General features: G+C 66.8%; 1 protein-coding gene across 2 annotated transcripts; it reads right to left on the reverse strand.

The window, feature by feature from the left end:
* Position 1: 1 nt before the first annotated feature.
* LOC308059903 (transcription factor COE1-like) lies at positions 2 to 22,349 on the reverse strand. Of its 2 annotated transcripts, none has more exons than XM_080377896.1 (18): positions 20,507 to 22,349; positions 19,704 to 19,819; positions 14,310 to 14,466; positions 14,001 to 14,064; positions 13,880 to 13,935; positions 13,243 to 13,316; positions 12,412 to 12,480; positions 8,358 to 8,439; positions 6,719 to 6,836; positions 5,618 to 5,748; positions 5,405 to 5,531; positions 4,425 to 4,513; positions 3,806 to 3,871; positions 3,134 to 3,311; positions 2,863 to 3,045; positions 2,039 to 2,242; positions 1,681 to 1,756; positions 2 to 1,564 (listed from the first exon to the last, which is right to left on the reverse strand). In XM_080377896.1, the coding sequence occupies exons 1-17, from the start codon at positions 20,750 to 20,752 to the stop codon at positions 1,686 to 1,688; spliced, it is 2,031 nt and encodes a 676-aa protein (XP_080234022.1). In that variant the 5' UTR covers positions 20,753 to 22,349; the 3' UTR covers positions 2 to 1,564; positions 1,681 to 1,685. The 2 variants fall into 2 exon arrangements, with proteins under 2 accessions (XP_080234022.1, XP_080234021.1); XM_080377895.1 differs by having other exon boundaries at positions 5,618 to 5,751.
* Positions 22,350 to 23,070: the final 721 nt, after the last annotated feature.

Genomic DNA, 23,070 nt, shown 5'->3' on the forward strand with positions numbered 1-23,070 from the left:
CCCTTCTGCAAGGCCTTTTATTTCCATGTCAGAAAGCACCCCTGCTCCGAGGGACCCTGGCACCTCTGTCCTGTGCCACTGCCACGGGGGGACTGGGACTCCGGCAAGGGCACCCTGTCCCCAAGGGCAGGCGGGGGGCTGCCCCAAGACCCCCGCAGTCACCCCGGGCAGGGGCCAGGGCCACCAGGTGAGGACCCAGCACCGAGGGAGTGGGCACTGGTGGGGACACACGTGCTGACACTGAGCAGGGCACAGCAGCATCACCATCACTGCAGTGGCACAACACAAGGGGGGACACATGGGCCACCTGCACGGGTAGCATGCAGGCACGGGGGAGTGGGGTTGGTTGTTTTTTTTTTCCCTTTTTCTTTATTTACAAAAGTCCCGGCTGCTCCCTCCCAGCTGGGAGGACAGGGAAAACCCTGGCAGGAGCTGGCAGTGCCAGGGCTGGGGGTCTCCTGCCCACCCTGCCAGAGCCCCTGCCCACTGGCTCGCCTGCTGCTAAAAATAATAATAATAATTATTATTATATTAATAATAATAGTGATAATAATGAGAAAAGAGCTGCAGTTGTGTCCTGGGGCAGCCAGCCCCGGCAGCTGATGGGGTCGGGAACCATGCTGTCCCCATGCTGGGGTTCAGCTCGGGGGCCAGGGCAGCCCAGACCCCCGCCCGGGCGGCACCGAGGCCCCGATCCTGCACGGGGGTGCGGGGCACACGCAGAGATCCGGCCTCGGTCACCTGGGAACTGCGAGTGGGCGGCTCCAGATGTGGAGCTGCACATCTGGGGAGAGAGCGCTGGCCATGGTGGTAAGAGAGCCGGGAAGCGTGGGGGGGGAAGCTGGGTCCCACCGGAGCATCCATTCCACCCCCAAGCATCCATCCTGCCCTGGAACATCCCTCCCACCCCCGAACATCCATGTTGTCCTGAAGCATTCATCCTGCTCCAGAGCATCCATCCCACCCCACAGCATCCATACCACCCTGGAGTATCCATCCTGTCCTGGAGCATCCATCCCACCTCTGAGCACCCACCCTGCCTTGGAGCATCCATCTCACCTCCAAGCACTCATCCTGCCTCGGAGCATCCGTCCCACTTCCATGCATCTATTCCGCCCCAGAGCACCTCTTCTGCCCCAGAGCATCCATCCCTCCCACCTCGGAGCATCCTGCCCATGGCTGCCACTGCCCCACACTCCCACAGGTCACTCGGTGTCTTTCTGAGGCTAAACCCAGAGCGTCTGGGTTATTCCCGGGGCTCCCCCGAGGCCCCTCGGGGGGCTGCCTGCCGAGCCGAGCCGTGCCAAGCCATGCAGGTGCTGGTCCTGGCCAGGCTCACCCCCTTGCGAGTGGGCTGAGTTCCGTGGGGCCAGGCTGGGGTGGCCACAGGGCAGTGGGGTGGTGGGTCCCACAGCCCCGCGCGCCCCAATCCCCATGGAAGCGCCCAGGAGTGGGTCGGAGGAGCCGGCACTGCCACGCTGCATGGCCACTCTCAGTCCTGCTCCGTGTCGCGGCTCCACCACCGTCCCAGCTCATGTGGGTGGCACGAGGCGGCCGGGCACGGCTGCAAAGGAAGGTGAGGGGTGGGCACACTGCAGTGGGGGACTCCTGCCCACCTTGGCTCTGCTCCCCTTGCCCGTCCCAACGGGATGGGGGGGTCCAGCGCATCCCAGGACCTACTGTGCTTAGGAATAGGCCAGTCCCTGGAGCGGCCGCGCGGGTGTGTGGAACTTGTCCGAGTCCTCGAAAGCGGGGTCTGAGCAGTGGGAGGGAGGCACAGAGAGGGGGTGAGCCGAGGCAGGGGAGCGGGGGGCTCAGGGCCGAGGGTGGCATGGTGCACCCACCCCCGTGGTGTAGCCCCAGCCGTGCCCCCGCTGCAGGGAGGGGGCATGGCATCAGGCAGGGGCGCAGGCAGGCGAGCACAGGCAGCCGGTAGGGAGGGGTCTGCTCGGGCAGGGTGCTGCTGGGAACCCCCTCCGTGGGGCAGGGGGCACCCCGTCACGGGCAGGGAGGGCAGCCCTGCCTGCACTGGTCTCACCTTGCAGGCTGCTGCTGCTGGTGCTGGCGCAGGCAGGTGGCGGGGAGGTCTGCGGCCGCACCACGGGGGCGAAGGCGCTTTTCTGTTTCACGGCTGAGATCATGTTGACGGGGGAGAAGGAGAAGACCCCGGTGGGGGTGGAGGCGTTGGTGCCTGACGGGAGGGTGATGGAGGAGGCGCCCAGCGGGGGGCTGGCGGGCATGACTGTGGGGAGAGACCCACTCAGGCCGGGCAGAGCTGGGTACGGGGCATGGTGCCCCATGCGGGATGTCGGCACATCCTGGGCAACACCACGTGGGACCCAGCTTGCAAGGGACATGGCCAGGGCCAGAGCTGTCCTTGGCTCAGCTGACTGTGTCCCCACTCCCCCTTGCCCTTGCTGCCAGTTTTGGCGACACCCCAGGGCTGCTGCATGGCTTTGGGACATGCCAGGGCTGGTGCACGGTGTTAGTGACACCAGAAGCTGATACACAGTGTTGGGGACACCCCAGGTACACCTTTGGGACACCCCAGAGCTGGTGCATGGTGCTGGGGATGCCCTGAGGCTGGCACATGGCTTTGGGACACCCCAGGGCTGGCGGGTGGCATTGGGGACACCAGAAGCTGGTGCATGGTGTTGGAGACACCCCAGGGTTGGTGCATGGTGTTGGTGACACCCTGGAGCTGGCACATGGTGTTGGGGACACCCTAGGGGCTGGCACATGGTTTTGAGGACACCAGAAGCTGGTGCATAGTGTTGGAGACACCCCAGGGCTGGTGCATGGTGTTGGGGACACCCCAGGGCTGGTGCATGGCATTGGGGACACCCTGGGGCACTGACTCACTGGCATAGGGGGAGTTGGCGGTGGAGCCATTGAGGAAGCTGGGGGAGCCGGGCACCCCCAGGCCAGCCATGGTGCTGCCGCCGTAGCCGTTGATGCCGGTGCCACCGCTGTAGCTGCTCTGCTGTGGTGTGGAGCTGGGCACGTAGCCCCGTGGCGAGACACTGCCCGTGTTTCGGGAGTAGCCTGGGGGCGAGAGGGGGCAAGAGGGGCCGGGGATGGCACGGGGCAGGCAGGGACCCCCTCCTGCTGCCCGGCGTGGCCCCCAGCCCACCTTGCTCGGTGCCCTGTGGCGAGTCACCGAGGTTGACAGCCAGCTGGCTGCCGAAGGAGTTCACCCCCATCATGCCGGCGGGGCCATGGGTGCCAGCCAGCGAGGACAGCTGGCCGGGGTTGCGGGGAACGCTGTAGAGCGCCTCAGCGATGTCTGCCGCTCGCTTCAGGATGATGTCCTGGGGGAATGGACATGGGGGTGGCATCACCCTGTGGCACACAGAGCCTGGGGTGACCCTGGGGCTGCACGGGGCAGAGATGGGGTGGGGGCGGCCAAGACCCCCCAGCTTGTGTCACCTCCCAGGGCACCTCAGGACACAGGATGGGCAGTGATGGGGCAATGGGTCTGAGACCCCCCAGCTCGTGCCGCTGGCCAGGAAGGACGTGGGAACAAAGGCAGCTTTGGAGGCGCCAGCCCCGCAGCCTGACCCGGCAGCTCTCCTTCCTTGCAGGTGGGGGGCTCGGGGAGGGGGGCCCACAGAGCTGACTCAGCGCCTGAGGAATCCTGATGTGAAGCAGATGTGGGGCTGGGAGCCCAGGGCCGGCTCCTGTGTCCTCGGCTCCAGTGCTGTGGGCTCAGTGTGCACACCCCACTGAGCCGGCAGGGTGGGGGGCTGGGGGCTGGAGGGTGGGAAGAGCTGGGGGGGCTCGGCAGGCCGGGGGGCCACGGTACCTGGTTGCTGTGTGGCATCCCATAGAGAGCTTCCACCAGGTCAGCCGCCCGCTTCAGCAAGACCTCCTGGGCAGGGAGTGGGACGGGGCTCGGGGGGGGCCGTACCCCCGCCCCAGCCCCCTCTGCCCATGGGGAACATGCAGACACCCTGCCCCACCATGTCCCCATGCCCCTGACACGTCCCCACACTGGCGACATGTCCCCACGCCAGCACCTCCCTGAGTTGCCATGCAATGCCCAAAGCCCCAGCCCAGCAGGGGACTGTTGTGCTTCCCCCAGCCCCCCCTGAGCTCCCCATGTACCCCCCCTCCACCCCATGTACCCCCCCTCCACCCCATGTACCCCCCCAGCCATCCCGGCCCTGCACTCCGCCAGACGCTCGCACACAGTGGGAGCTGGGGGTGAGAGAGCCAGGCCAGCCCACCGGCTGCACCCAGCGCTGGGGGGCACCAGGGCTCTGTGCCCCCCTTCCTGTCCCTTGGGTACTGCCAGGGAAGACCCCTGAGTGTGGGTGAGGTGGTGCCCAGCACCCACGGGTGATGGCAGGTCCCATGGGTGTCACTGGGTGCAGCAGAGAGCACCGCATGGCACCCCTGCCAAACCCCAGGGGGGTCCCTACCTTGGGCAGGCGCTCAGGGTCCCCGGGGTGGCGGGGTATGACCTTCTGCAGCCGCTGAAACCCGTAGTCGATGGTGGGCTCATTCAGTGCTGCCGAGAGAGAGGGGCTCAGCCACCCCTGCCCCCCTGCCCCACCCCACGGGGAAGCTGAGGCACAGACTGTGGGGCACAGGGCTGAGCCGTGGCATAGCAAGGGGGGCAACACCCCCTGCAGGGACACCTCAGCTGTCCCCTGCCTGTGCCAACAGCCCCTGTGCCCCTTCCTCTCCCACCCCCTGTCTGGCAGCTGCGGCCCCCAGCCCCACTGCTGGGGGTCCTAGGGGGGCAGGACGGTGCCGGAGTGGGGCAGGAGCCAGGGCGATGTGCAGCATGGAGCTGGTGTGAGGACAGACCTTCCGAGCTAGCAGCAACATGCTACGGCACACGGCACATGGCCACCATGGCGGGACCGATTGTCCACTGCACTGGGCACACTGCCCTGCTCACCCCACACACGTGTGCATGGCCCCGCTCACCCCACACACGTGTGCATGGCCCCGCTCACACCACACACGTGTGCATGGCCCCACTCACACCACACACGTGTGCATGGCCCCGCTCACCCCACACACGTGTGCATGGCCCCACTCACACCACACACAGGCACACTGCCCTGCTCGCACCACACACACCTGTATGGCCCCACTCACATCACACACGTGTGCGTGGCCCTGCTCACACCACACGTGTGTGCACAGCGCCCTGCACACATGTGCAGGGCCCCTGGGCTTGCTGCCTGGGGGTTTCAATAGCAGTTGCAGTAACCCTCACCCCCTCACCCCAGTCCTACCCCCTCCCCTTGTGCCCTGCCCAGCCCTCACCCTAACCCAGCGGCAGTGCCAACTGTGGGGGGTCCCTGGGCAGGGCAGTGGGCACAGAGATCCCCTGGGCACCCTCCTGGGGGCTCTGTGCCCCCTTCCCGGCAGTCTGCGCCCCCCTCACCGGTGTAGACGAAGCGTCCTGGGGCACCCTTGCAGAACTGCTTGGACTTGTAGGAAAGCGTGACCTCCACCACGCCGGGGATGTGCCGTGGGGGGGTCTGCACCCGGATGGCGTGAGGTGTGATGAGCTGAGGGGTGAGACGGGGCTCAGCCCATGGCCATGGCAGGGGGTCACGCCAGCTCCCCCCGCCGCCCCCCCCCCGCAGCCCCCTACCTCACTCCACACCAGCATGGTGCCAAAGACGACCTGCAACCCATCAAAGAAGTTGTCGCCGATGACGATGACGGTGGCACCTCCAGTGGTCCAGCCCTCGCTGGGGCTGATGGCTTTGATGCAGGGGGTGGCTGCTTCGGGCAGGAGGGGAGAGACAGGGCAGCAGTGAGTGTGGGGGCACGCGCGGCGGGAGCGGGGGGCGCCAGGGTCGGGGCCGGGGGCGCGAGGCTGGGGGAGAGAAGGCAGAGAGGGAGAGCAGAGGCAGAGAGTGAGAACCAGGCAGTGGCGCGGGGCTGGGGGACAGACATGGGCAGTCACAGACACATGGACACACAGACGCGGGTGGGGATGGAGCAGGAGAGCACGTGCAGGGATAGACAGGGAGGATGGAGAGTGCATTGGCATGGGCAGCTGCCCGGGAGCATGCACAGGACAGATGGACAGACAGCAAACAGGGCAGACAGATGGACAGGACACATATGCACTGGACAGGGAGATACAGACGGACGTGGTAGATGCACGGACGGATGGAGCAGCGGATGGACAGAGAGCACCCGGGAGGCCAGGACAGTCTGCACATGTAGGACAGACGGAGGGACGAAGGGACAGACAGAAAACACATGTGCATGGCAGGTGGATGCAGAGGCCATGTGTGCGTGCTGGGCAGATGGACAGGTTGTCAATAAGGGGCCGGGTGCCCACCTCCAGGGCTGCCCGGGGTGCCCAGGGCAGAGAGGTGCCAGGGGAGCCGAAGCAGTGTGGGGCACAGCTGGGCACAAGCACGCCTCGCCTCTGGGGTCCCAGCATGGGCATGCAGTCTCTGAGGCTGCCCTGGCGCCGTGGGGTATGCACAGCTGGGGGGTTACCCTGGCATCGTGGATGGCACGTGGCCATGGGGCTGCCCCAGCACTGTGGGGTGCACATGGCCGTGGGGCTGGCTCCGGCATAGCCGGGGCAGGGGATGTGGCAGTGGGAGCAGCACCCACTAGGATGGACAAGCATCTGCCCCTCCGTGCGGCTAAGACATGTGCCGGGGCATGGCACACGTGTGTGCGTTAGCATGTGCTCTGTGTGCACGCCAGGTGCCCGTCAGGGACTCACCTTCGGAGGGGTCGAGGCGCCGTGCCCGCCGCCCATGCTTGGAGTTGTTGTGGACAAACATGTTGTCTGACACGGCCAGGACGTGGCCATCCACGTTCACTGTCGTCGACACAACCACCTGCAGGACAGCCAGCTCAGGGCCACCGTGTCCCTGCGCCCCACGGCCACACTGGTGCCCAGTCCTGGGGCCACTGCAGAGGCCAGGGGTGGCATGCTCTTCCATGGGGACCCTGTGGGGTCCTACCCCCTGCCATGGGGGTGTCACCCCACACTGGGGTCCTCAACCTCTGCTCATCTCTTGTGCCCCCCTGCCCCCCTGAGCATCCCAGGGCTGTCATGGGTGCCCTCTGGACCCCCGTGCCTTGGTGGTGACACACATGTGCATATCTGCACCTGCATGGCTGTGCACGCCTGTGAGCACATGGGTGTGCATACATGTGCACGTGCCGAGGGGCATGTGTGCATCTGCACATGCATGCGTGTGCAGAAGCACTTGTGTGTACGTGTGCACACACAGGTGTGCATACCCCCGTGTGCATGCATGCGTGTGCCCCCAGAGCTGTGCAGTGCTGCAGGGTCCCAGCCCCGGCCCTGGCACTCCCATGGCATCAGCACCAGCCCGTCACCATGCCACTGGCCTGGGGGACCCTGGACCCAGGGGACATCCCAGCCCATCCTCTGAGGCTCCCCCCTGCGCACCCCGCTTCCCCCCCCCCCCCCCCCCTCCCCTGCCTCCAGCGTGGACTTGGCTGCTCTCCCGGAGCTGCTTGGCGCTATGCAAATTGGATAGGTCGTTAATCATGTAAAAATGTCACAATTATCATATCTTTACGAGAGGCCCTAATGAAGGCGCCCGTGCTGGGTGGGGGACGGGCCGGACCCCCCCTCTGCTCCGCTCCCGAACTTCCAGATGCTGTGGGGAGAGCTGGGCTGCGGGCAGGGGCCGTGGGGAGTGTGCAGGGAGCCAGGGGAGCTGGGGGCTGCCGAGGGGGCCATGGGAGTCAGGGTTTGCGAAGAGATCGAGGGAAATTGGAGTTTGCCCGGGAGGATCTGCAACGGGGGCGAGGGGAATAGGGGTTTGCAAAGGGGTTCAAGGAGAATTAGGGTTTGCAAAGGTAGGCAAGGGGAGCTGGGGATTTGCACGGGGTACAAGCAGAATTAGGGTTTGCAAAGTGGTTGAGGGGAATTAGGGTTTGCAAGTTAGGGTTTGCACAGGGGGTAAAGGTGTTGGGGTTGGCAAATCAGGGCTTGCAAAGGGGTTCAAAGGGAATCAGCGTTTGCAAAGGGGTTAATGGGAACCGGGATTTGCAAGTTAGGCTTTGCAAAGGGGGCAAGAGGAACTGGGGTTTGCAAAGGGCTTCAAGGACAATTAGAGTTTGCAATTTAGGGTTTGCAAAGGGGTTCAAGGGGAATTAGGGTTTGCAAAGGGAGGCAAGGGAAACTGGGGTTCACAGGTTAGGGTTTGCAAAGAACTGGTTGAGGAGTATTTGGGTTTGCAAAGGGGTTGAGGGGAATTACAGGCTCAGTTCCCCCCTAATTCCCCTTGACCCCTTCGGGAAAACATGAGGTCTCCAACACTGTTCCCTCCTGCAGTCCCAGTGCGTGGGGCAGGGTTTGGAGGGAGATGGTGTGTGCTCACCTGGAAGCGCCGCATATCCCGGGGGTTCCCCGCATTCTTCAGGCAGTTTTGGTTGCATTTGAGGAAAAACTTGAGGAAAAACCTGGGATGGAAGGAAAGAACCCAGTGGTTGGTGCCAGCAAACTGGGGGGTGGTCCCAGAGACCCTGCAATCTCCCCCCCCCCCCCCCCCATCCCTTCCTGGTGCTGGAGCAAAGCTGGGGTGAGTGTCCCCACTGTCCTGGTGTCCCCAGATGGAGGTAGCACCATGTGTGTCCCACCCTACACTGGAGACAAGCGTGGGTGCTCCCTGTCATGCACAGCGTCCTGTGCACCCCACCATGACGGGCACATGTGCACAGCTGAAAAGACACACCACGTGTGCACCCAGGTTTGCACGCTGCCGTGCGCACACGTGTGCACTGCACAGCTGCAGGGACCCCAGGACAATCTGTGGGACCCCCCTCAATGTGCAGGGTGCTGCCTCTCCCTGCCCATGGGGGTCTGGTAGGTGCCAGGCTGCTTCCCTGGTGGAAGATGGATGGGCAGGAGGGTGAGCTGCTCCCACCACGTCCCGGCCTGATGAAATATTCAGGCTGCTTGTCCACGGCCCTGTAATCAGCCTCGGCCCCTCAATAATTAATGGGCAGCAGCAGCAGCGGCAGCAGCAGCGGCAGCACTCATGCTAGGGGCTGGGACCAGAGGAGAGCACGTGGGGACCACGGTGCACATGCGTGGGGATCATGGTGCACATGCGTGGGGACCACGGTGCACACTCCTGGGAGCACAGATACATGGGTGGGAGCACGGATCCAGGCCTGGGGCATGGCCAGATGTGCTCCCCAGGACCCCCACTCTGGGGTCCCCCTGTGCACACCAGTGTGCGCACCAGCACTCTCACCCCATGTGCTGTTGGGCACCAAGCTGAGAGAACCATCGCCCCTGCCCCTAGTTGTGGGCCACCCCATGGTGCATGGCCAAAGACATGCACAGCCATGGGCACCTTGCGTGGCCACACACGGGCACACTCACCCTGCACACGCTCGTGTGGTAAGTGGCTGAGCTGTGCCAGGGCATCTCACCGTGCCCAGCTACGGCACTGTGCCAGCTCACCGCACTGTCCCAGCTCGCTGCACCGCACCAGGGCACTGTGCCACGCATGGCCGCTGCGCCGTGCCAGGTCACTGTGCTGTGCCAGGCCACTGTGTCCCTCTGTACCATCTCCCTCCTTTGGCCCGGCATGGGGCAGCCCATCTCCTGGCCTCCCCACTGAAGTGCCTGGGCTCTGCCCTGCCCACACAGGTGGCACTGTGGCAGGGCCTGGGCATTTCATGGCCACTGTGCCATCCTGCCCCATCCCAGCGTCCATCCTGCCCCATCCCACTGTGCCACCCTGCCCTATCCCATCTCAGCAGCCTGTCCTGGCATCTCTCTGAGGATCTGACCCTGGCACCTTACCCTGACAGCACTCCATAGCACCCTGCCACAGCCCCCTGCCACCGGCCCCTCCAGCCACCCCCCCAAAAGCTGCAGCGGAGCTGGGGAGGGGGGCAGAAGGGTGGGGAGGGGATGCAGGTGCCCAGTGGGAAGGTTCCCATGGCTCTGTTAGCTGCTGGTGGAGGCTGGAGGGGAGGACGGGACCTCCAGAGATGACGAGACACCTGGGGACGTGGGCACCCCTGGGCTCCCTGGGATGCAGGCACAGGGATGGGAGCAGTGGGCACAGTCCCCCTGGCCCCACATCCCTCCAATCCCATCCCTGGGGAGCATGAGTGAGGGTCACACAGCACCTGAGGCCATTGGGGTCTCTCTCATGGGATTCTGGGCACTCTGGGGGACCCCTGAACAGAGAGGGCACCCCAGAGTGTGCCCCACCGGGGGTCCTGCCCTCAGTCAGTGCTGGGGCACATGGAGAGGGGCTCCCACGCTGGTGCTGCTGAGACGCTGCCCATGGGGGACGGTTTTCGCGGGCAAGGGCAGGAAGAGGGGGACCCCCCCGTGTCCCCCCATCACCCATCACCTGGCAGGTGGTAATCAGGGGAAGGAAGGAGCTGAAAAACGGCAGGAAAACACTGCCCCCCCACCAGGAAATTGACAGGGGAGGCATGGGGCTGGGGGGTGACCCCCCCCGGCCCCCCCCACCCCCCAGCCCTGGCTCTGCACTGCTGAGGGGGGGATAATCCTGAACCCCAGGTCGGCCTCGTCCCCCCCCTGAGCAGCAGCCGCACATATGGGCCCGGGAGTTAAAAATACAGGCACTGTGCATGCATTAGCATCCCTAATGCACAGCGCTCCCCATTTAATATGCAAATTCCCGGCGCTGCTGCCGAACACCTTCTGTTCCGAGCGCATAAATTTGAATTTGCAATTAGAATAATCTTGTATAATTAATGAAAAGCGTCAATTTTAGCTCCTAAGTAATTTGATTAACATGTTGATAGGGCACTTATCTGGCTCTCTAAACCAGTGGGGCTGGGCGTCGGGCTGGGGCGCGGGCCTGGGGGGGCTGGGGGGAGTGGGCGGCAGGCTGGGGACCCACCTGGCCCCGGGTGACCCCCGGGGGCCCTGGGGACGGAGGAGGATGCGGGGGCACTGGGAAAGCCGCCCCCCCGGGGCTTCCCTCAGCACAGAAGAGGGAAGGGGATGCCACCAGCCCAGGGATGTCACTTCCTTGAGGCACAGCCCCGAGGGGCCCTTGGGGAGAAGGGGGCTGGGGGGGCCTTGGGGGACACTGACCCTGGGGAGGGGGGTGGGATCCTGCTGGGATCGGCCCCAGCCTTCAGCACAGGGGGGTCACAGGGCACCCCGGGACCCCCTGCACACTCCAAAAGCACCAGCATGGGTGCAGCACCCAGGTCACCTGCAGGACAAGGTGGCTGAGGGGATGGGGGTCAGAGGGACACCGTTACTGGGAGGTTTGTCTTGGCTGGGCAACAGCAGCTGCATCCCGTGGCCGTGCTGCAGTTCCAGGGGCCATGATCCCCACAGCTGGCCAGAGCACAGCTGGCCGTGGGTGGTGGGGGTGGCACAGCTGGCTGCCGCTGGCAGGGCAGAGGAAGCTCAGAGGTCAGGGACCTGCTGCAGGGGGCTGATATCATGCTGGGGGGCCGGGAGCAGGGCCTGTTCCACCCCTTGTCCCCAGGGACCCAGCACCCTCCAGCACCCCAGGGACTGGGCGCAGGGAGAAGCTGCCCACAGGGAACGCCCTGGGACCAAGGGACCCCACTTGCAGGCAGGGTGAGGTGAGGGGGGGGCACAGTCCCCAACCTCCCTGCTTGCCCCCACCACAGCCCCAGTGAGAAGTTGACAGACCCCTGCAGGGCAAGCCAGGGTCCCTAAACCCCTCAGCACTCCTGGGCATTGCTTGGTGTCACCAGAGAGGTGCCAGCGTGCCAGGAGATGCATGGGGACAGAGGGATGAGGACACAACACGCTGGCTGGAGGGACAGAGGGACAGACAGGTGGCTGCAGACAGACAGACGGATGGACAGACGGACAGACGGATGCCCACCCTAGTGCCGGGAGGATGCGGTGACCGTGCACACACCAGTGAGCGCCGTCTGTGCCAGGCTGGCCTCTCTGATTGCCCTCTGCCCTGGTCCGGTGGCTCGTCCTGCCAGGGAGGATGGCAGCATCCCTCCCCGCGGGCACACGCCTAAGGACACTGTGCAGCACTGGGGTGTCCCTGCGGCACGTGGCCCTGGCAGTGGGGCTGCCACGCGTGTTCCCCGCCACTCGCCCGAGCTGCTGGATGCCGTCTGATTTATTTATTTTGTTTGATGCACGTCGGAAGTGCCGCGCTGATGGCAAACGGCGCTTTCCCCATCTGTCACGGCTGGCTGTCACCGCGGCACAGCCGCCAGCCACCGCAGCGAGCCAGACCGGGGGGCACCGTGCGCCCTCCTGGCCTCCACATGCGGCTCCCCCAGCTCATTAGAGCTAATGAGGCAGCGCTCACACCCGGTCCCCAGCCCTGGGGACTCCCCGCGCCAGCTCCCGGGGGGTCCCCCTGCTGCTGCCCCCCTCCCTCCATCCCAGTGAGGTGCAGGGGGGTCCCACGCCCAGGCCCCCGGTACCTGTCGATGATGACGGGGTCGGAGGGGGTCTCGTTGCGGTTCCCGCAGCTCTTCTTGTCGCAGCAGCGGCTGGGCATGGCCAGGGAGAGGAGCTGGTGTGAGGGGAGCTGGGGGGGCCAGGGCCAGCCCCACACATCCCAGCCCCCAGGGGAAAATCTACCAGAGCCCCACTTCCCACCCTTGGACCCCCCACCACTGCCTAGCCCAGTGCTGCGAAGCAGGAGGGTCCTGCTCCATGGTGGGATGGGGTGGGAGGCAGAGGGGCCCGGGGGGATGGGCTGGGGTAGGGGGACGCCAGGTCAGGGACACTGGCTGTGGGGTGCCAGGGCGTGAGGGGCCCATGGCAGAGAGGGCATCCCTGGGGTACCCCTCTTACCCACCCCACTGTGGGGCTGGGCTCCAATCTGGGGCTCTGTGGGGCTCGGGGTACACCCCAGCCCCGGGAAACACTCTGTGAGCCATGGGGGGGCTCTGAACCGGGGGTCACCCAGCCCCACACCATCCCTGGGGGCTCCACGTCACCCACAGGGGACACGGCCAGACTGGGCTCATGCCACCACCAGCCACCGAACACGACAGTGCCAGCCCTGGGGAGCGCAGCGGGTAGGGCGGCCTCGGCCCTGGCATCGTTAGCACGGCTCCTGGAGATCAATTAGCCGCGCTGGCACGGAGCACTAATTTGCACAAACACCGAGCGCGAGGGTGGTAAACAAGAGCGGCGCTAATGGGGCACGGGGGACCCCGCGCTGGCAGCAGGCAGCTGGGGCTCCCCCAGTCCTGCACCCCTGGTGCTGCTGGCCCCCCACGGGATCCCCGCCGGCCCCCACCTACCTGCACATGATCTCGTGGGTGAGGAGGACCCGGCACATCTCTGGGTTCTTGTCCTGCCCCTCGTAGATGATGGCCTGCGGTGGGGAGAGAGCGCGCAGGGGGGGCGGTGCCACCGCCTGTCTGTCCCCGGCCACGGCTCCAGCCTGTCCCCGACCCATGGACCTTCCCTGGGTGGGCCCAGCAGGCTGGGGGACCCCCTGGGCAGCCGGCGGGGGAGAGGGGCTGAGCCAGCCACACGCCTCTGAGGAGTCATGGGGGCGGTTGTGCACACGCGTGTGCCTGTGCACGGGTGTGTGCAGAGCTGCGCATGCCCACGCTGCGCACAGCTGCACGTGCCAGGGCATGGACACGTGTTTGTGCACGGGGCAGGGGGGTGTGCAAGCACAGGTGTGTCCGCTCTGCCCACTGGGTGTGCACACACAGCTGCGTGGCCTTACACACACACGTACAGACGTGCCTGGCTTGCACACACGTGTGCAGCAGTGCCTACTGTGCACACACAGAAGCAGGCCCACCTGGCATGCACACAAGTGCACACGCGTGTGCAGGCGGCCCCGGGGGCTCGGCGGCCGATGGGGTCAGGGGCTGTGGTGCCGGGGGTGCCAGCCTGGCCAAGCCACCAGCCCCACGCCGTTACCTGCTTGGACATGGAGTCGATGAGGCGCACGTAGAGGTCCTGCTCAGTCCGGAGCCCTGCGGCGAGAGGGGAGGGGTCAGCCCTGCCTGCGCCCCCCAGGCCCCCCGGCCCCGGCACCCACCGTTGCTGTACAGCAGCTGGAGCCGGTAGTGGATCCCGTTGTTGGTTTTCTCGCCGTTCTGCTCCTGGGGGGCAGGATGGTTGGATGGGAGGGGGGGACATGATGGTGCCCCCTTGGTGCAGCCCTCTGGCAGCCCCAGCCCCAGGCTGTGCAGCTGCTCTGGCAACTTCCCACATGTGCAATGAGTTTGGGAGAGGTCTCAGCCTCTGCAGCACAGGCTCCCGTGCCCCTCCAGGAGCAAGGAATGGCTCAGTGGAGTGACCCCATCCCCGCCACAACCCCGTCCCCATGAAAACCCGGGGCTCTCACCCGCTCCTTCTCCACAAAGTCGATGAAGGAGGTGCGCTCGATCTCCACGGGCTGGCCCTGCCGGTCATACATGGCCAGGACAAAGTGGAAGAAGTTGGATTTCCGCAGGTTGGAGGGGGGCTGCTTCTCAAAGTGGGCTCGGGCCAGGCCCACCCCGCTGCCGGCAGGATGAGGAGGGGTGTGTGAGCATGGGGTGGCTGCTGGGACCGCCAACACCCCCTCTCTGGGACCCCCAACTCCCCCTCCCCAGGGCCACCCCATGGCCAGGGGACAGACTCAGTGGGAGCTGCCAAACGCCCCTGTGGCGGGCAGCGATGCTCCTTGGGGTGCTGTGGATGGGGGGACACACAGAGTGGGACACATCAGCAGCATTCCAGGGGACAGCCAGCAGCTTTTCAGCCCCCAGCTCTGCCTAAGCCTGGGGCAGCCACTGGGGACAGGAGGGGACATCCCCGAGCCCTCTTCACCCCGGTGTGTGTCCTGCTGCCAACTCGCAAACCCACCACCTGGGCTGGCCCACGGCACCGGCTGCTCGGAAGGCCACTGCTGCTGCCCCTGCACGGAGCCCCAGAGTGACAGAACGGTGACAGCACGGGGGAGGGTGGCAGAGCCATCCCCAGGGACGATGGCTCCAGCACCGACCAGTCCTCATCCCGGCCACCTCATCCCCAGCCGGGCATGTGGTCCCTGTCCCCAGCGGTGTCCCTGCCGGTGCTGCGGCAGCCAGCGCGGCGGCGGCAGTGTGGGGGGCCGCGGGAACAGACCAGCCCCAGTGCGGCAGCCAGCGGGGCAAGGGGGCCAAGATCAACACGCGGATGCGAAACGTTCCCCCCTTTCCTGATTAAAAACATATCGGGTGACAAGGGAGGCAGGAGGGTGGGTTTGGCTCCCCCCACGCTGACCTCGGGGGGCTTAAGCTACCGGGGCCAGTTCCCACACTGCGCTGGGGACAGCCCCTGCACCCCACAGGGACCCCAAGCATGGGGCAGAACCCCACAGACCTCCCGCCCCACCCCCGCAGTGTGGGACAGGAGCCCTCAGCCCCCCCAGATGCTACCATGCCCTGCGGACCCCAGTGGTGTGGGGGCAGTGAGGACCTGGGCAGGGGTCAGCACCAGGGTGCACATAAGGGACACACACATACGTGCAAGAACAGACCCTGCTGCCCCCACACCCCAGCACTGCTCCTGGGAGCCCACCCAGGGGCACAGTTTGGGGGGTGATGGGCTGGGGGCTGGGTGTAACACCCCTCTGCCAGCCCAAGGGTCCCTCTGCCACCAGCCCTGCCCACCGAGGGACACAACTGTCACCTGATGGGTGGCTTGGGAATGGTGCAGGTTGGGTGGAGGTGTCACATCCAGACCCCTGCCTGCAGCAGCCTATTGGGGGGCCATCAAGGAGAGCAGCCCTGGGGTGCGGGGACACAGTGCAGGGTGGCTGCAGACATGGCACAGAGAGGTGGGGGCACCTCTCTGCCTGCAGCTGGAGGATGCAGCAGATCACCGAGCGCTGCCCCTGCAGGACCCCCTGCTTACAACCCACTGGGGTGGCTGCCCCAGCGATGGGGGTCCTTCTCTTCTGCATGTCCAAGCCCCCCCCACACTCCTTGCTTCTCCCAACACTGCTCCCATGGGCCCACCCTTGCACCCAGCTGCGTGGGGACATGGGGACATAGGGACACAGGGACATCTCCCAGGGTCCCACACAAGCCATAGCCACCAATATCTCCTCCAAAGATGAGAAGAAAACAGGGTTCAGCCCTTTTGCCACAACCTGCCCCTTCACTGGTCCCAGCAGCATCCCGGAGTCTGGGCAGAGCCGGCACAGGGTGGGGAGGGGACCCCACGCACCCCCATCTCCCTTAATGATGCTCCTTGGGCTTCAATTACGCCCAGACATCCCCCTCTGACACAGCCCTGACCCAGCTGTGGGCACCAGCCAAGGCCAAGTGCGAAGCTCAGACCCTGAAAACCGTGGGGACACCTCTCAGGGGACACTTCTCTGGGGACACTTCGTCATGCTGGAGGAAGAAGCTTGTTAACGTGATCACAGGGGAGCCAAAACATCCCCAGTCAGCAAATGCTGGGGCACGCTTACCTGGCACATGGCTACTGTGTGCATGGCCAACACATGTGTCCGGGCACATGTGTGCAGACGTGTGCACACGCGTGTCCCCAGGCACTGCTCTGCTAATGGCTGTGCTGGCTGTTGCTTGTCCCCCACCCGCAGTGCCAACAGCTTTGCTCTGAGGGTCCATCCCCACGGTGAGGTGCTGACCCCACCGCCTCACCGGGTCCCCATCCCAGTGTGCCCAGCAGGCACACCGCTCAGCTCCCCGAGGGATGGGGACCCCCAGTGCCATGGCCACCCCACCGTCCCCTGGCCCTGCCGCGCTGGCGCCCAGCCGTGGGGCTGCCAGCTGATGGGAAGGTGCTGCGGGCAGGGCAGGGCAGCTGCAGCAAACCAGCACCCGCCCGCCCCCCCCCCCCATTCCCCTCCGCCCCCCCAAAGCTTCGGCCCTAAAGTGCTGGGGGGAGGCGATGGAGCTGTCAGCCCGGCCGGGTAATGGCTGCATCTCCGCTCCCAGCGCTGCCGAGACCCCAGCGCTCCGAGAGCTGAGCCCGGCTGCCATTAATTATTAAAGGCAATCAGAGCATTTCCTAGCAGAGGAGCCCAGCGAACGTCTCTTACAGTAAAGCAGCATCTTCCCTTGGCGGAGCCGCCAGGCACCCGGGGCACCGTGCAATTACGCAGCCACGGCTCCCCGGGTGGCTCTGCCAAACGTGGGGGGGTGGGGGGAGCGCCGGACCCCACCCAGGAAGTTGAGACCCTGCGTGGGCACTCTGCCTTGCCCCGGGACCCCGGCCCCCCTTCCCTCCCTGGGGCACACCTGAACAGCCCCTCTGCCCCCAGGGGCTGCAGTTATGGGTGCCAGCATCGCCCGGGGACTCTGCACTAGGGGGTCTTTGCAGGGTGGTGGTATGACACCCCCTCAGCCAGGAGTCTGAGGAGGGGTGCAGGATGTGGGATGGAGGCAGCCTGGGTCTGGGGGTGACAAGCACCCACGAGCATGTCCACACATGTGTCACAGCCAGAACGCATGGCACACACCCAGCTGCTGGACACCACGGCAGGATGGGGGGGACAGGGGGGCCTGGAGGACACCACAGGCTGCAGGGCAGCCGGCTTGGCAGAGGCGGGGGGGCAGGGGCTCTGTGACCCCCATCCTCACAGGCTGGGCACATGGCATGCAGGGCCCCATCGGCACACAGAGACACACAGGCAGCCACGACCCTGCCACTGGGCAGCATCGCTGCTGGAGCCACCGTGGTGGTCCCAGCCCCGTGCACATTCCCCCTGTTCCCCCGCACTGCCAGAGCTGGGGGTGGGTGGGAGGGGGCTGGATTGCACCCCGCTTTCTTGTGGCACCTGGGCACAGGGAAGTTTCTGGGTGTGCAGCAGCAATGCCAGCACCTCCCTGCACCCCGGCTTGGACACAACAGCCCCCTGCGCCAGCACATCCCTCCCCAGCTCCCTTGGGCCGGGTGGGACCCTTACTCCAGCCAATCCCCCGGGGCTCCAGGCTGGGCTGCAGTGGTGGCTGTCCCCCTGGCGGTGCCTACGCTGGGCTGGGGCTGGGGTGTCTCTGCCGGCGTTGGGGGGGATCGCTGCCAGTTTTCAAGCATCCCAGAGTATCTGCAAACATGGCAGGTTTGTGGGGGACCCCGGGGAGCCCCAAGGGCTTCAGCCGCTGGGTGCAGCCTCCAGCACAGCCACAGTCCCCTGTGGAGAGCCGGTAGTGGAGCCAGTGCCACAGCTGGGGACCCCAAGCTTGGGGACAGTGCACACAGCCAGGCGATCTCATCCACAGAGTGGGTCTGTGCTGGAGGTGCTGGGGACGTCCCACTCTGCCGGGGCCCCGTGCAGAGGGAAGATGCCCCCCCAGACCCCCAAACCTGCTGGCCCCGGCTGGGCAGCGGGTGTGGGGCACCTCAGGGTGGCAGTGCGCTGGCTGGTCCGGGTCCCCTCACTCCTCCGTGCTGTGGGGCACATCCTGTCATCCCTGGAGAAAGCTGCAGCACGCTCCCACTCCCCGAAGTCCCAGGTGCACACAGTGGGGACAGCAGGAGCTGGGGTGCTGGGGACAGGGGTGATGGTGTCCCCCAGCTGCATTGGGACCCCTTTGGGCACAGGGTGGGAACAGCAGGGAACTGGGGTGCACAGAGCCCCCCAGGGAGGGCAGGGGATGGGGTGCACACAGCCCCGAGCCCCTGGCGAGGGCAAGGGATGGGGCCAGCCAGGGCACGGGAGGGCACTGGGCTGTGGCAAGCCCAGTGGTGTTGGCTGCCTGAGCGGCGGCAGCAGTTGCTCATCCCAGCCGATGCCACCAGCCCTGCCTGGGAGACACGGATGGCACCACTGCCAGCCCTGCCCTCACCCACTGTGGCTTGTCTCAGCAGAGCCAGGGCTCAGGACGCACGTCCCGGCACTGGTGGATGTACGGCACAGTGCGGCATGGCATGGCACGAGCCCCTCGCAGCTCCAGCAGTGGCTCCTGCCCTGCTGCCAGCACCCACTGGTGTTCCCAGCCCAGGGCAACAGGCCGGGCATGCACAGGGTGCCAGGATGCCCCAGGGACCGGGGGTGCTGATGCCCACAGGGGTGTGGGATAGCCAGGGTACAAGGGGCAGGGGCTACCCAGAGGCCCAAAGAGCCTGGGGCATGTGGGGTGCTCAAAGTACTCGGTGGGCACAAGGCACCTGGGATGCCCCAGAGGTCCAGGCTTCCCAGGGATCCCGGGGTGCTGAGGGTGTGGGGTGCCCGTGGTCCTCAGTGTGCCCAGGGCATGCAGGGCACCAGAATGCCCATTGTGCCCAGGATGCCCACAGCACCTGGGATGCTCAGAGCACCCGGGATGCCTGCAGAGTCTGTGGTACCTGGGATGTTTGTGGTGCCCGGGATGCTCATGGTGCTCAGGATGCTTGCGGTGCCCAGGATGCCCATGGTGCCCGGGATGCCCACAGCACCTGGGATGCCCACAGTGCTTGGGATGCCTGCGGAGCCTGGGATGCTCGTGGTGACTGGCATGCCCACAGAACTTGGCATGCCTGTGGAGCCCGGGATGCCTGCGGTGCCCGGGATGCCTGCAGCATCCCTGGATGCTCTCAGAGCCCAAGACGCTTGCAGAATCCAGCATATCCACAGCACCCGAGATGCCCACTGCACCCAGGATGCCTATGGAGCCCAGGACACTGCTGGAGCCTGGAACGCCCACGGAGCCCAGGATGCCCGCAGTGCCCGGGATGCCCATGGAGCCTGGGACATTGCTGGAACCTGGGATGCCATGGAGCCCGGGATGCCCGCAGTGCCCGGGATGCCCGCGAAGCCCCTTACCTCTGCGCTGCCGTGCTGGCGTCCAGGATGCCGGTACCCTGCAGCCAGCGGACGGAGGGCAGCCCGGCGGTCAGCGGCTCTTCCTTCATGGGCAGCCCCCCCCGGGGCAGAGCCTCCTGCACGGAGAACATGGCAGGGGCTCAGCGGCCGCCCCCAACTTTCCTGCCCCGGGCCCGGCAGCGGAGCTCAGCGCCGGGCAGGTGCCGGGGGCCGCCGTCCCGGCCGCCGGGGAAGCAGCATCTGCAGCGGGCGGCCAGGAGGGAGCGGGGGGAGGCTCGGAGGGAGGCTCGGGGAGGCGGGAGGCGGAGGCAGGCGGAGGCAGGGCCGGAGAAGTTGGAGATGGAGGCGACCAGCAGCCAAGTGCGGGGACCGGGAGGGGAAGGGGCGGGGGGCGGCGGGGGGGGGAGGGATGGGGAAGGCAGGGGAGGGGTGGAGGGAGGGATGGAGGAAGGCTTAGAGGAGCGGAGGGAGGGATGGGGAAGGCAAAGGAGGAGTGGAAGGAGGGATGGAGGGAGGCAAAGGAGGGGTGGAAGGAGGGATGGAGGGAGGCAGAGGAGGGGTGGAGGGAGGGAAGGAGGGAGGGAGGCTGAGAGGACTGGAGGGAGGGATGGGTAAGGCAAAGGAGGAGTGGAAGGAGGGATGGAGGGAGGCAAAGCAGGGGTGGAGGGAGGGAGGCAGAGGAGGGGTGAAGGGAGGGATGGAGGGAGGCTGAGAGGAGGAGTGGAACGAAGGAGCGGGGAGGAGGCCGGAGAGGGGCGCGGGAGGGGGCAAGCGCGGCCCGGGCTGGGGCGGGGGCTCGTTACCGGGCGGGCGGCGGCGGGCGCGGCGCGGGGCGGCGGCGGCGGCGGCGGCGGCGGCGGCGGCGGCAGCGGCAGCGGCAGCAGCAGCAGGAGCGGGCGGCCGGGGGGGCCGGGGGGCGGCAGGGGGCCGGGGGGGCCGCCTCCCCGTCGCCTCCCCGCGCCCCGGCCCCGCCGCCCCGCCGCGGCCACCAGCACCATCAGCACCAGCACCCGCCGCCGCGGCCCCGCCGCCCCGCCGGCCCGGGCCATGCCGCCGCCGCCTCCCCGGGGAGGCAGGGCCGGAGCCGCCGGGGGAGGCGGGGGCCGCGGCCGGGCAGGCTGACATCATTCCGGGGAGGAGCGGTCCCTCCCCGCGCCGGCGGAGGGGCTCGGCGGCCAGCGCCGCGCCGGGGACCGGAGGGGGCACCGGGCAGCCCAGGGGCAGCCGGGGCGGGATGGACCGGGGAGCCTCCCGAGGCGCCCGGGGACAGCACCGTGCCTCCCCCCGCGAGAGACCCCGGGCAGGCCCTGGGGGTAGCCCGGAGGGCACCCTGCCGCGTCCCCCGAGGGACCCCGGGGGAATCCCAGACAGCCCCTGCGGGGCTCTGGGGACAAGCCAGCGGGACCCCAATGCACCCCCGGGGTGTCCCGAGAGACCCCAGAAGCAGCCTGGAGGGGACCTCGCTGAGTCGCCGGAGGGACCCTGGGCAGATCCCAAACGGGCCCAAGGGACGCCCTGGGGACACCCCAGATGGGCTCTGGGGGGCAAGCCAACGGGACCCCAATGTACGCCCTTAGGATGCCCTGAGACTCCCCAGAGGTAGCCTTGAGGGGACCTTGCTGCATCCCCCGAGGGACCCTGGGGAGATCCCAAACAGCCCCTGCTGGACTCTGGGGACAAGCCAGTGGGACCCCAATGCACCCCCCGGGATGCTCTGAGAGACCCTCACCTGCACCTCACAAACCTACCGTGACCCAGCGGGCAGACCCTTGTGCCCCCTCTGTGCCCTGTGTGACTCCATCTGGGTCCCTCACACCCCTGGGGTCCCCTACACTGACCCTTGGTCACTGACCCTACAATGAGCCCCTTGGTGTGACCCCAAGAAGCTACCAAGCACCCCAAAAACCACACTGTGACTAACCATGACCCTTGAGATGCCCCTCATGGGACCCCTGCACTCTGGAGACATCCCAGGGTGAACCCCATGCCCCTCAGCATACCCGAGGTGACCCCCAAAACCACCCCCAGTGCCCCACTTAAACCTGACTGACCCTCTCTGGGGCACAGCCAGCAGGGTCTCAGCCCCCCATGTCACTCTGACCACAGCAGACCCACAGCAAAGGGGGCCCGTCCCTGTCCCCTGCCTGCTGTGCAGTCCCACCAGGCAGTGTATGGGCAGGGTGGGGGCAGGGTGCAAGGCAGGGAGGGGGGTGCCAGCCCTTCACAGCTGCCTCCAGCCCCTGCATCGCCACTGGCCTGGGGACCGGGAGCCAGCCGGCAGGTACCCCAGCGTGGAGGCACCCATCCCAGCCTTTCCTGGGGCGTCCCCAACACCCAGCGGGGTGGGCTGGCAGCCCCAGGGGGGTGCGTGTTGCCCGGGAACCCTCGTCCCCGGGGAAGGGCCCCGAGGGAGGCTGAGGAGTCAAGGCTTTGCAGGGCAGCCAGTGTTGCCAGCCTGGGGGGAGGCGAGGGGGTCCCGGGGCAGCAGAGGCCTCTAGCAGCTGAAGGGGCTGGGAATCCCGAACCCCAAGTGGCTCTGGCTCTCCCTTGCGGGGGGGGGTGCCAAGGGTGGCCCTAGGGGACCCCGCACAGCCCCTCACCGGGGGCAGCATCTCGCACACTGCACCCTCGCTCACATGCAGCCAGCCCCCCCCCCCCCCGTGGGGTTGGCAGCAGGGGCTGAGCCCACCCGGCACCCTGAGGAGACTCCCAAGGGCTGGTGGGGCCACGATGGCTCCCATAGAAACTGTGTGTCCCTTTATCTATGCCCCCACCCAGCCTGGTGTCCATCCATCCATGCCCTGTCCATCCCAGTGTCCATCTGTCCCTGCCCTGTCCATCCAGCCATGACCACATCCATCCTAGCATCTATCTGTCCACATCCCTGTCCATCCCAGTGTCTGTCCCTGCCTTGTCCATCCCAGTGTCCATCTAACCATCCCTGTCCATGCCGGTGTCCATCCATCCGTGCCCCCATCCAGCCCGGATACCCCAGGGATGGACAGCACCGAAGGGACCCCAGCTGCCGCTGCGGGCGGGGCGGGAGGCAGCGGGGGACCCGCTCCCTGCCCCCCATCTCCCATTTCCAGGCAGCGCCGTGCCGTGCCGTGCTCTGCCCGGGCGGCGCGGGGCCCCGTGGGGAGCCGAGCTCCCTGCCGCGGCTCCGGTAACGCACCCTAATGCAGGCAGCGGGGGCCCGCCAGCGCCGCGGGGGACCCCCCGCTCTCGGCTGGGGAGGGGGGGGGGGGCTGTTCGGGACACCAGCCTCCTGTGGGACCGAGCGGTGGGATGCGGGCTGCTGCACCCACCGCCCGGGGGCACCCGCAGGGCAGGGGGGCGCTGGGGAGGTGGCCGGGGGTGGCAGGGG

Source organism: Falco punctatus, assembly GCF_963210335.1.
Source record: "Falco punctatus genome assembly, chromosome: 1".
NCBI classification, from domain to species: Eukaryota; Metazoa; Chordata; class Aves; order Falconiformes; family Falconidae; genus Falco; species Falco punctatus.